This window comes from Halichoerus grypus, chromosome 4 (assembly GCF_964656455.1).
Source record: "Halichoerus grypus chromosome 4, mHalGry1.hap1.1, whole genome shotgun sequence".
Lineage (NCBI taxonomy): Eukaryota > Metazoa > Chordata > Mammalia > Carnivora > Phocidae > Halichoerus > Halichoerus grypus.
The window spans coordinates 102,246,269-102,258,282 of NC_135715.1; the positions used below are offsets into that span (position 1 = coordinate 102,246,269).

General features: G+C 46.6%; 1 protein-coding gene across 1 annotated transcript in view; it reads right to left on the bottom strand.

Moving 5' to 3' along the window:
- Window positions 1–12,014, bottom strand: part of LCT (lactase) — a 48,490-nt gene that overhangs the window by 16,509 nt on the left and 19,967 nt on the right. Inside the window, exons 6-8 of the mRNA XM_036086144.2 lie at window positions 9,315–10,008; window positions 5,210–5,855; window positions 544–2,094 (exon numbers count right to left, since the gene is read on the bottom strand). Coding sequence (XP_035942037.1) covers window positions 544–2,094; window positions 5,210–5,855; window positions 9,315–10,008 — 2,891 coding nt within the window. The remainder of the gene's footprint in view (window positions 1–543; window positions 2,095–5,209; window positions 5,856–9,314; window positions 10,009–12,014) is intronic.

A 12,014-nucleotide genomic window follows, 5' to 3' on the forward strand; every position in this document is an offset into this window, starting at 1 on the left:
GCCCCTCATTCAAGACAGTAGTCCTAAACCATTACCTCCTACACACAAGTAATGTATGCCCAGATAGACATATCACCTTGTCTTTTTTGCCAGCACTGATGCCCTCACAGCAATAATTAATGACTGATCTTTGCAAAATCAAATTCTTTTGTTGGGGTAAAGGGACATGCCTCAAATCAAGAGTCTCAGCCCACTTTAGAAGTTAAACATACAAATGTGAATTAGAGAAGAGTTTCTTGTTCTGGGGTGCATGGAACTCACCAGAATATAAGCTCCATGTTATCTTTTTGTTCACTGCACTTAGAATAGAACTTGTCACATAGCAGTTGCTCAGTAAGGAATGGATGGACCCATGAAAATACTCTTTATTTGTGGGAAGATGACCGTAGCTTTTTTTCAGATTTCTGAAGGGATATGTAACCCCAGATAGGAAAAGAATTATGGAGTTAGGGCCTAAGAGAGACTTGTTGATGGTTTGGAATCCACTCTGCCAAACTATGGATGCTGGAAGATTCTGTAGAGGGGACATGAATGCTCACATACCTTTCAAAGCTTCATTGATGTAGGTTTTGTGGTAAAATATCCTATCGGTATCTTCCACTTTCGGATTACTCAGCCCCACTCCGTTTTCAGTGATGTAAATGGGGATGTCCCCATACTCTTCCTTGATCCAGTTGAGCAGTCTTCGCGTCCCCCAGGGCGCAGCTCTGTTCATTGCTGTGGAAGGCCATGAAGAGTCCTCCTCCTCGGTTTTCTCCTGGTCATCTTCATAGGAGGGTGGGTTTAACCTGGGCGTTTTGTGCTGCACGATTCTGGAGTAGTAGGTGTTGAGGCAGAACACGTCGGCTGTAGCCCTGATGTACCTCTTCTCTTCCTCAGTGAAGCTTGGCAGGCGGGAGGTGGCTAAGTGTTGAAGTTCACTCCTATTCCCCACTTTCCACTTCATGGCATCGGGATAGTCTCCATTTCGGAAAATGGGGTGGGCGAACCAGCCCAGTGAGAACTGCAGTGATCGGTCAGCTGCCTCCACGTCCCTCAGGATCTCCGGTGACTTGGGCTCTGCCCAGTGTGTACTGAGGCTCAAAGAGATGACCCCCTTCTGTTCCTGCCTATATTTCTCATCATAAGTGTGATAGACTCTGGCATGAGCTTTGATGATTGCATGGCCAATCCTGTAAGGTGCCCAGCCTGGGTCCTTCACCTGTGGAGGAAACTCCCCTGAGCCATAACCTAACCATGCCTGATATGTGGGCTCATTAAAGGTCATCCAGAACTTGACTCTGTCCCCAAAGGTCTGGAAACAAAAGTCCGCATAGCTGTTAAACAACTCAATCAAGGAAGGATTTTCCCAGCCTCCAATATCCTGGAGGGCCTGGGGCAGGTCCCAGTGGAACAGTGTCACCATGGGTGAGATGTTGCTTGCCACCAAGCCATTGATCAGCCTGTTGTAATAATCAACACCATGTCTGTTGATAGAACTGTTTCTCCCTGTTGGGAAAATCCGAGACCAGGAGAGAGAGAAGCGATAGGCCTTCACCTTCAAAGCTCGAAGCATATTCAGATCGGCATCCAATTGGTTATAGCTGTCACAGGCGATGTCTCCAGTGGCGTTGTCTTTCACACTGCTCCCTGGTGTGTGGGTGAAGTTATCCCAGATGCTAGGGCCTTTGCCATCAGCATCCCAAGCTCCTTCAATCTGATAGGCTGATGAAGACACGCCCCACAGAAAGTCATCCCTGAAAGTGCCATGGTAGAACAGATCTCTTTCAAACTTGGGTTGGTTGGAGAACTTTTCCCAAACTACTTTAGCCTTGGAGGGCACATCAGATGGAAAAGTGAAGGCTCTCATTTTAGGCGGAAAGTTTGCTGTACTGGGTGGTGGCAGTCTCTTTACTACCTTGGGAAGGAAACCGTTCTTTTCAATGATGCTGGTGAAAAAGTAGGCAGACTTCCTGGGAGTCCTTGGCTTGCTGCTATCATTGAAGCTGACGTGGTGCAGCCCAAACCTCTGGCTGTAACCAGAGGGGCCTTCGAAGCCATCCATGAGGGCACGAGCGATGTAAGATCGGACATCCACCAAGTCCTCCTTAACAGCTACAGAAAAAAACAAAACTCAGGATTATTTTAATGTCTCTATTACTGATGTTGCTATTTAAAGGTTTTCCTTTTGATATGCACACTTTGGAGGGGACTTGGGTTACCCCAAAAATGCTAACCCTTTTTCCTTAGAATGAATAAAAGAAAAATTCCTAAGACCCTACAAATCATCAGGCCACATCTATGGTCATAAGTCTCAATCCAGAGGAGCATCCCTGCCTTAAAATGAATATGAGAATGTGTCCCATCTGCTATTATCAGGGCTTCTTGATTTTTTATAGAATGCATAAATATTTACAATGTACTTTTGTTTTTCCTTATGTTTAGCAATACGGACATAAAATGATCACACAGCCCATCTTTAAAAAGAGAAATAAAGCCTACAGTAAGGTATTCCCTGGTACAGTGGGTTGAATAGTGATTCCCAAAAAGATATGTCCAAATCTTAACTTCCCATACCAGTGAATGTAATCTTATTTGGAAAAAGAGTCTTTGTAGATGTAATTAAATTAAGGATCTTAAGATGAGATCATCCTACATTAACTGGGTGAGTCAGAAATCCAATGGCAAGCATCCTTAAAAGAGAAATAGAGAAGGTCCACATGAAGATGGAGGCCGAGATTGGGGTGATACAGTCACTAGCCAGGGAATGCCTGGAGCCACCAGAAGCTGGAAGAGGCAAGGAAAGAGTCTACTCTGAAGACTTTGGAGGGAGAGTGGCCCTACTGACATCTCTATTTTGGACTTCTGGCCTCCAGAAATATGAGAAAATATGAAAGAAAGAAAGAGAGAGGGAGGGAGGGAGGGAGGGAGGGAGGGAGGGAGGGAGGGAAAGAGAGAGAGAGAGAAAGAAAGAAAGAAAGAAAAAGAAAGAAAGAGAAAAAGAAAGAAAGGAAAGAAAGAGAGAGAGAGAGAGAAAGGAAGGAAAAGAAAAAGAAGAAAGTCTAGTGAGTCAACCAAAAACCAGCATCAGAGTAAAGCAATGGCTTTGGGCTCAAACTGGGAACCAGCAAAGTATTAAGCCCTATTTTTAACAGATTACACAGCCTCTCAACAAGCACTAACTGTATAAGAGGCAGGTAATTCATATATTTTGTATAGTTCATTTAATCATTCAATAAATAATTTAGTAAGCACCTACATTGTCCCAGGCTGTAATAGGCTCTGGAAACAAAGAGGAATAGAAGCCTCATAGGTTTGTGGGTATTGCTGAGACAGAAATAGAAAGGCGTACCGTTTCACTCACTGGCTGTTTGGGCACATCATGTAATTTCTCTGAGCATCAGTTTTCACAATTGTTCTATGAGGATATCTGCTTACTGTGCCTGGGTGGCTCAGTCAGTTAACCATCTGCCTTTGGCTCAGGTCATGATCCCAGGGTCCTGGGATTGAGCCCCGCATCGGGCTCCCTGCTCAGTGGGGAGCCTGCTTCTCCCTCTCCCACTGCTGCTCCCCCCTGCTTGTGCTCTCTCGCTCTCCCATTCTCTATCAAATAAATAAATAAAATCTTTTAAAAAATTATTAGGGGCGCCTGGGTGGCTCAGTTGTTAAGCGTCTGCCTTCGGCTCAGGTCATGATCTCAGGGTCCTGGGATCGAGCCCCGTGTCGGGCTCCCTGCTCCGCGGGAAGCCTGCTTCTCCCTCTCCCGCTCCCCCTGCTTGTGTTCCCTCTCTCGCTGTGTCTGTCAAATAAATGAATAAAAGCTTTAAAAAAATTATTAAAAAAATTAAAAATAGAATTACCCTATGATCCAGTAATTCTACTACTGGGTATTTACCCAAAGAATATAAAAACACTAATTCAAAAAGATATATGCACTCTGGGGCGCCTGGGTGGCTCAGTCGTTAAGCGTCTGCCTTCGACTCAGGTCATGATCCCGGGGTCCTGGGATCGAGCCCTGCATCGGGCTCCCTGCTCAGCAGGAAGCCTGCTTCTCCCTCTCCCACTCCCCCTGCTTGTGATCCCTCTCTTGCTGTGTCTCTCTCTGTCAAATAAATAAAATCTTAAAAAAAAAAAAAAAGATATATGCGCCCTGTTCATTGCAGCATTAGTTACAACAGCCAAATTATGGAAGCAGCCCAAATGTCTATCAAAAGATGAATGGATAAAGAAGATGTGGTATTTATATATACAATGCAGTATTACCCAACTGTAGAAAAGAATGAAATCTTACCAATTGCAACAACATGGATGGATAGAGGGTATAACGCCAAGTGAAATAAGTCCATTAGGTAAATACAAATACCATATGATTTCATTCATATGTGGAATTTAAGAAACAAAACAAAGAATACAAGAGACAAACCAAGACTCTTAACCATAGAGAACAAACTGATGGTTACCAAAGGGGAGGGGGTGCGGGGATGGGTGAAATAGGTGAAGGAGATTATGAGTACATTTATCATGAGGAGCACTATGTATAGAATTGTCAGATCACTATATTGTATACCTAAAACCAATATAACACTGTATGTTAACTATACTGGAATTAAAATTCAAAAAAATTTTAAAAGACATACATACAAAAGAATGATTCTGTAGATATGAATTAATTGGATCAAAGTGAATGGTGTGGAATGTAGGTGTTATAGCTGGTTAAAGAAGATGGAGATGAATGTGGCCAGAACAATGAGGGAAGATTTAATGGGTTGGAGTCCCATCTTATAATGCCATTGTCATCCTATATTGTAATTTTCTGTGTTCCTCAGTAGACTCTGAGTGTCCTATGGGAAAAGATGATATTTGTTCACTATTTAACCCCTACAGTCTTGTGCAATGTGTGGCACATAATAGGCACTGAATACGTTTTTATTAAATGAATGCATTAGAAGATGATGAGTCTTGATCAGTGGATAAGACTCAGATGGGCAGAATGTAGAAGGCATTATAGGGAATAAGAACATAGGAACAAAGACTTGAGGCTTCTGGGGGAGACAGGAGGGTAATGTTCAGGATTCATGATATTACTACTACTACTACTTTTTGGCTTCATTTTCTTGGAAGACTGTCTTTGTCTCATTAAACAAAACTCTGAAGACTTGGAGAAATACCAAGTACCAAGTACCAAGAAGTACCAAGAAGTTCCAATCACCAGCATATCCACCATTCTTACCCTTGAGCACCTCGTTGATATATTTTTTGAAGTAGTCTACTCTCAAGGAATCTTCAAAGAGATCTTCGGTCTCCCCTATGGGCATGCCATTCCCAGCCAGGTAGATCGGAACTGTTCCTCTTGTATATTCCAAATATGCAAACTGCAACAGTCTCCTTATACCCCAGGGCACCACATAAATCCAAGGGGATGAGGTCTGGGGCCATGCAGGGTCCACATGTTGGGAGAAGCCTCCAATGGTATCATAGCTGGGGATGCAGGAATCTTCTTGGGCCTTGCTGATAAGGCGGGAGGTATAATGAGACAGACCCAGAAAATCAGCGGAGCCTTTGAGGAGCTGCTTCTCTGCCTCGGTGAACTCAGGGAGCTGGGCCACAGGACTGGGGCACTGTTGGTTCATCTGTTGGATCTGGGCCTTCAGGGCAGCAGGGTAGTCTCCATCCACAAAGATGGGGTGTGCAAACCAGCCCAGCATGAAGTGCAAGAAGCGTTCAGAGGCTCTGAGGTCCTCAGGCCTCTCTGGAGACAGAGGTTCTGCCCAGTCTGAGTTCAACACAATGCCCACACGTCCCTGCTGCCGTGGACGATAGTGGCTATTATAGTGGTGCCAAACTCTGGCATGAGCCTTGAGAACCAAATGAGCCACCTTGTGAGGAAGAAAGAAGGAAATACAGTGCTTAATAACAACCAACAGCAAAGCCAACAACCATAAGCCAAGAGCAAGTCTACAACAACATCAACAAGTTAACACCAATGTCAATGTTACCAATGTTAATGACAACACTAACACTGAAAATGTCCACGTCAATAACAAGAGTAACGTAAACAATATCAGCAAGTCATCAACAAGTTAACGCCAGTGTCAGGGGCGCCTGGGTGGCTCAGTCGTTAAGTGTCTGCCTTCGGCTCAGGTCATGATCCCAGGGTCCTGGGATCGAGCCCCACATCGGGCTCCCTGTTCAGCGGGGAGGCCTGCTTCTCCCTCTGCCCCTCCCCCTGCTTGTGTTCCCTCTCTTGCTGTCTGTAGAATAAATAAATAAAAAATCTTAAAAAAAAAAATTAATGCCAATGTCAACAAGTCAGCAATATCAATAAGAAGTTAAGACGGATGCTAACAATCTCAGTAAATCAACGACATGGACAATGTTGACATGGACAACACCATCAACACCAGTGCCAGCAATATCAACAATGCAGACAACAGAGTCAGTAAGTCAATGACAATGTCAATGAGTCACCACCACTGACAGGTCAACAGCAGCATCATCAATAACCATATTTCGTAGTAAACACTGTTAATGAATTCTCTCATGAATTTCTTACAACCTTATATGGCAAGTATAATTATTATTACCACTGTACAGAGGAGGGAAACAAGATCCAGAGATGTAGAATGCAGGAAGTCTGACTCTAGGCCTGTACTGTCCCAAACAATGCTATTCTGCCTTTGTTCTCAATAATCCTTATTGACTAATTCATCAACAACGAATTTGGGGGGTCATTTCAGTTGACATACAAGGGATGGGACAATTCTTTCTAACCTACCTGTCTTCCTTTCTACTTAATGAAATCTAGGAAGAAAACCATGACCAGGAATCTCTTTGTAGACTTAACTCAAGGTCTTACAAAAGTCAACAGCTTCCTTTGGCAGAGCACCATGGGAAAACGGGCAAAAGCAGGGTGCCTGGAGTATAACAAACCTAGATTTGAATCTTGACTTTGTCACTAACTTGCTGAGTAAACTCAAACAATCTTCTCATTCAGTTTCCTTGTCTGCAAGAAGCGGTAATTACGGATCCATTTAGGACAAAGTAAGATCGTGTATACCAAGCACCAAGCAGGAAGCTGGAGTGCAGGAGGGAGCTTGCTGCAGTCTAGCTTCCTTTCCTTTTTCGTTATCATCATCTGAAGAGGACGACACTTATTTTTGAAGAATTTATTACCAAAATATGCTCTAGGAAGTGAAACTCCTCACTGCTTCTCATGTTCCAAATGTTAGTCCTTAACTGGGTCCTCAACTCCATGGCAAACTGTGCTCCTTTCCAAAAAGCAGGAATGCTTGCCCTCTAAACCAGTCCGCGTCAGGCAGGGGGCTCAGTGGAGGATCAGAGAACTAGCAGCACCAGCTACTTGTAAGAACACGGAAAAGGGTTAATGACATGTCAGGTGAAAAATGCGCACTAGGGTGATTGTGATGTGTCAGTGTAGGGTCATCAACTGTAACAAATGTACCATGCTGGTGGGGAGGGGGTGTTGATGATGGGGGAATCTAGGGGGAGGGGCAGAGGGTATATGGGAAATCTAGGTAACTTCTGTTCAATTTTGATGTGAACTTCAAACTACTGTAAAAAAATAAAGTCTACTCTAAAAATATGCACTAAGTTGAGGGGCGCCTGGGTGGCTCAGTCGTTAAGCGTCTGCCTTTGGCTCAGGTCATGATCCCAGGGTCCTGGGATCGAGCCCCACATTGGGCTCCCTGCTCGGTGGGAAGCCTGCTTCTCCCTCTCCCACTCCCCCTGCTTGTGTTCCCTCTCTCGCTGTGTCTCTCTCTGTCAAATAAATAAATAAAATCTTTAAAAAAAAATAAAAATAAAAATATGCACTAAATTGAGTGCACTCTGAGTACACTGTGAATGCAAGGGAGCCAGGACTGGATGGAAACAAGGGCAGAATTAGGAGGGACACTTTTTCTTTGAAATTTTCCCTTGATGGTATTATACTATTTTAACTAATACATAAAAGCAAGATGTGAAAGAGCAAAGTGAGGTGGACTTTCTAGGAGCCACACTTGTAGGGATAAGAAGCCAAAGGAGAAGCCTAAGGAGAAGAGATTAGGATGAGTTTTACAATGAGGAGACAAATAGAAAGGTTTCAACCTTCCATTTTCCGAAATGTTCTCTCTGTGTATACGGTCACTTTGCTGAACGAGAGCAGAGTGGAAGCCTTGACTTCAGTGTTATAGGGATTTTTGGCATTTCATCAAGTCACTGATTCCGATTTTTCTAGTGCATTCTGACTGTGGACATTTTGGACTGTTCTCTAATTTTCTTATATGTATTTGTATCATCTCCTCCAAAAAGTTTTAAATCTCAAGGACATGGGCCATGCATCCTCCTTAACACCCAGCATGGGGCACAGCAAAGACTCCTATTTCTGAACAGAACCCAAGTGCTGCAGGAGAAAGCCAGACTAAAGGTCCATCCTGGAGAAGGCTGCCAGGGGAAGCGGAGATTCTGAAGAAATATGGAAATGACGGAAAGGACCTGTATTAAGCCATTTAAATTTTTGTCTCCAGTATATACATCCCCTTCTTGTGGGAATGATACGCTGACTAGGCTCTGGAAAGCCAAACCCTTTCTCCCGCCCCACCTCTCAGCCAGTGTGTGAAGGGTAGAGCTGGGATCGGGACCCAGACCAGTGCCGGCATTCCAGTCCCCTAGCCTAGACCCAGTGACCGGTTCAGGGATGGGCACGCCCCCCGTGCAGCAGCCCCGAGGCCCAGGAACGCGTTTGCTGGGAATGCCACAAGAGAGGCAAGCTTTCCTGCTCGTCTTGAAAGAGGGTTTCGCAGGCAGCGCAAGTAGAAAGCCAGTAGGGGGGCAAGAGAGGAAGAGAAATCGAGTACTAGTGGCCGCGTTTTGGGTCTGATCAGGCTCCACTGAGACCAGCTAAAACCCAGACTTTTCCGTTTCCTGAGCAGCCAGATTCCCTCTTTGCTTGGGTCAGCCTAGGTTTGGTTTTCCGTCACCTCCACTAAGAGTCCTGGCTGACGTGGAGAACTTGCTGTGGAGTCAAGCAGACTTGGGCCCGAACTCTGGCTTCAAACGGCTGCCCGCCTACGGATGCCATCATGAAGCAGTTTCTGCTCTCCGGGCCCCCAGTTCCCTCAGCCACCAGCGCCGTGCCACGGATGTAATGACTTTTGCAAGTGCCAGCACGGTGTCTGGACAAAACAAGGTGATTAACAATTTCCCGTGCCTTCCCTCCCCCGCTCTGGCTTTCTTTAAAGGACGGGAAGGAGAGGCCTGCTGAAGAGAAGAGAAAAGGACTTTTCCCCCAGAGAAAGGTCTCCCCCAGTGAGGCGGCCCACGGGGCCGAGAGGTACCTTAAAAGAGGCCACCCCCGGGTCCGAGATGCCCGGCGCGTGTCGGCCAGTGCCATAGCCGGCGTAGCTCATCACCCACGGCTCGTGGAAGGTCACCCACAGCTTCACGCGGTCCCCGAAGGCGGCGAAGCAGAAAGCCGCGTAGTCCAGGAAGGCGTCCACCACGCTGTCGTTCTGCCAGCCGCCGTGCTCCTGCAGCGCCCGGGGCAGGTCCCAGTGGAAGAGCGTGGCCATGGGCTGGATGCGCGCGTCCAGCAAGCCGTCCACGAGCCTGCTGTAGTAGGCGACGCCGCGGTGGCTGGGCTGGCGCCCGCGCCCGCCGGGGAAGATGCGGGACCAGGAGATGGAGAACTTGTACACCTGAGCTCCGAGGCCCCGAAGCAGGGCCACGTCGGTGTCCACCTTGTGGTAACTGTCGCTGGCCACCTCCGGCGTCGCGGCGCCCTGGGCGGCGTTCGGGCGCCCCAGTGGGTCCCAGACGCTCGGCCCTCTTCCGCCCTCGGCCCAGCCGCCTTCCACGTTAAAGGCTCCCGTGGAGACGCCCCAGAGGAAGCCTTCGGGGAAAACATCCCGCAGGAACGCGTCTCTTTCGGCCCCGGACTGGCTGGCAAACGTCCCCCAGACTCTCCGGTAGGCCGAGGCCCGCTGCACCGCCGCCTGAAGGGCCGGGCCGGCGGCCGGCGAGCAGGGCCCGCTGCGGGGTTGGGAAGACAAGGGGACACGGGAATGGCTCTGCGGGTCCTCCGCCCTGTGACGGCAACGTGTGTCATCAGTTAGGGCTCCAGGGACACGGAGTCAAAAGCCATCCGCCCCAGGTTGTGGGCAGGAAGGGACTGAGGGGTGGGAAAATTACTATTATTGCCCCTCCTTAGGTACATCGTTATTGCTCCTGCAGGAGTCAAAACACTGTGCCAAGCCTCCTGTTCCCTGTATTAGCTTGTCCTTGAGTACCGGTTTTGGTTCTGATGCCATGCTTTTTTCTTATTTATTATTTATTAAAAAAAAAAACATAGCTAATTGGGGCCCCTCGGTGGCTCAGTGGGCTAAGCATCAGACTCGATTTCCACTCAGGTTCTGATCTCAGGGTCCTGATATCGAGCCCTGTGTTGGTTTCCTGATTAAGAGTCTCTCTCTCCCTCTGCCCCTACCCACCTCGCTTGCTCGCTCTAATTAAATAAAAACAACATAGTTAATAATAATGATGGCTTTAATTCATTCTGCCTTGATTCTGTGCTGGCCACTGTGATAAGAATGTAGGTCTCATTTAATTTTCACAAATTTATGAGATAAGTACTATAATTATGTATTCTTACCCTGCAGAAAAGGAAACAGAGACTTAGAGAAATAAGTTCTGGGCATCAGGGGACCAGCACCTATAAACCAGCTGGTACAGAAGTAGTTCAATAACTGAGCTACTGGTATAGCTCTACTGATACGCACCAGCTAAATATTAACACTAGCTCTTCCACCGAGACCTGCCCCGGGGCACTGCAGGAGCACCGTGAGTGGCAGTCCTTTCTTCATGCTGCCTGGATTATGGACATAATGGCAGGATCTCAAGCATCCGTCCTGGACCATAAGGTAGAAGCAAGATAGGAGCCTTGATTCCCAATGATTATACCTATTCTAGATTATCCATCTCCAGTCTTTTTTTAAGATTTTATTTATTTATTCGAGAGAGAGAACCAATGTGGGGAGAGGCAGAGGAAGAGGGAGAAGCAGACTCCCCGCTGAGTAGAGAGCCTGACATGGGGCTCGATCCCAGGACCCCAGGATCATGACCTGAGCTGAAGTCAGACGCTTAATTGAGCCATCCAGGTGCCCCCATCTCCAGTCTTTTTAATGTAAATGAACTCCTATCTTCTTTTTTTTTTTTTAAGATTTTATTTATTTGACAGAGAGAGACACAGCAAGAGAGGTAACACAAGCAGGGAGAGTGGGAGAGGGAGAGGGAGAAGCAGGCTTCCTGCCGAGCAGGCAGCCCGATGCGGGGCTCAATGCGGGGCTCGATCCCAGGACCCTGGGATCATGACCTGAGCCGAAGGCAGATGCTTAACGACTGAGCCACCCAGGCTCCCCTCTTATTTTCTTTTAAATGAGAACTTCTCCTTGATCACACAGTTTGCAAATCATTGAGCAGTCTGTGGTATCACTATATTTGTGTGTAGACATTTATATATTTTTAATATTTCATATATATTCAGATAAATATATATGTGAAATAAAACAATGTAAAAATGCTATCCTTCCATGAATGCAGTCTATTTTCTATTTTATTTTTAGTCCATTTCTCTCCTTCTGTCTTTCATTCTTTTATTTTTTTTTAAATAAAACAGTTTTTTCTAACATTTCAAAACAAACCCTAAATTGGTTTCCCAATCTCCAAGTTCTGGCCTGCAGGCTGGAAAGCACAGTTCAATAGCATGGGGCAGTTCCACCAGCAGAGGGCAACCTTGAGGAAGGGTCTGTGCAGGTGGGTGTGTTTGGTCTGGGGAAGAAAATATATGGGGTGGGGGTGGGGGGTGCAAGGAGGTGCAGTACAAGAGCATCTCCTGTCCAAGGGCCATCATGTGGAGAGAGGATGACGTTTGTACTAGGTTGGCCCAGAGCACAGAACTGGTAGAAATGACAGGGACTCTGCAGAGGGACCTCCATCCCATGGAGCAAAACCTGGGTCTTCCAAACCTAAGCACCTTCTGT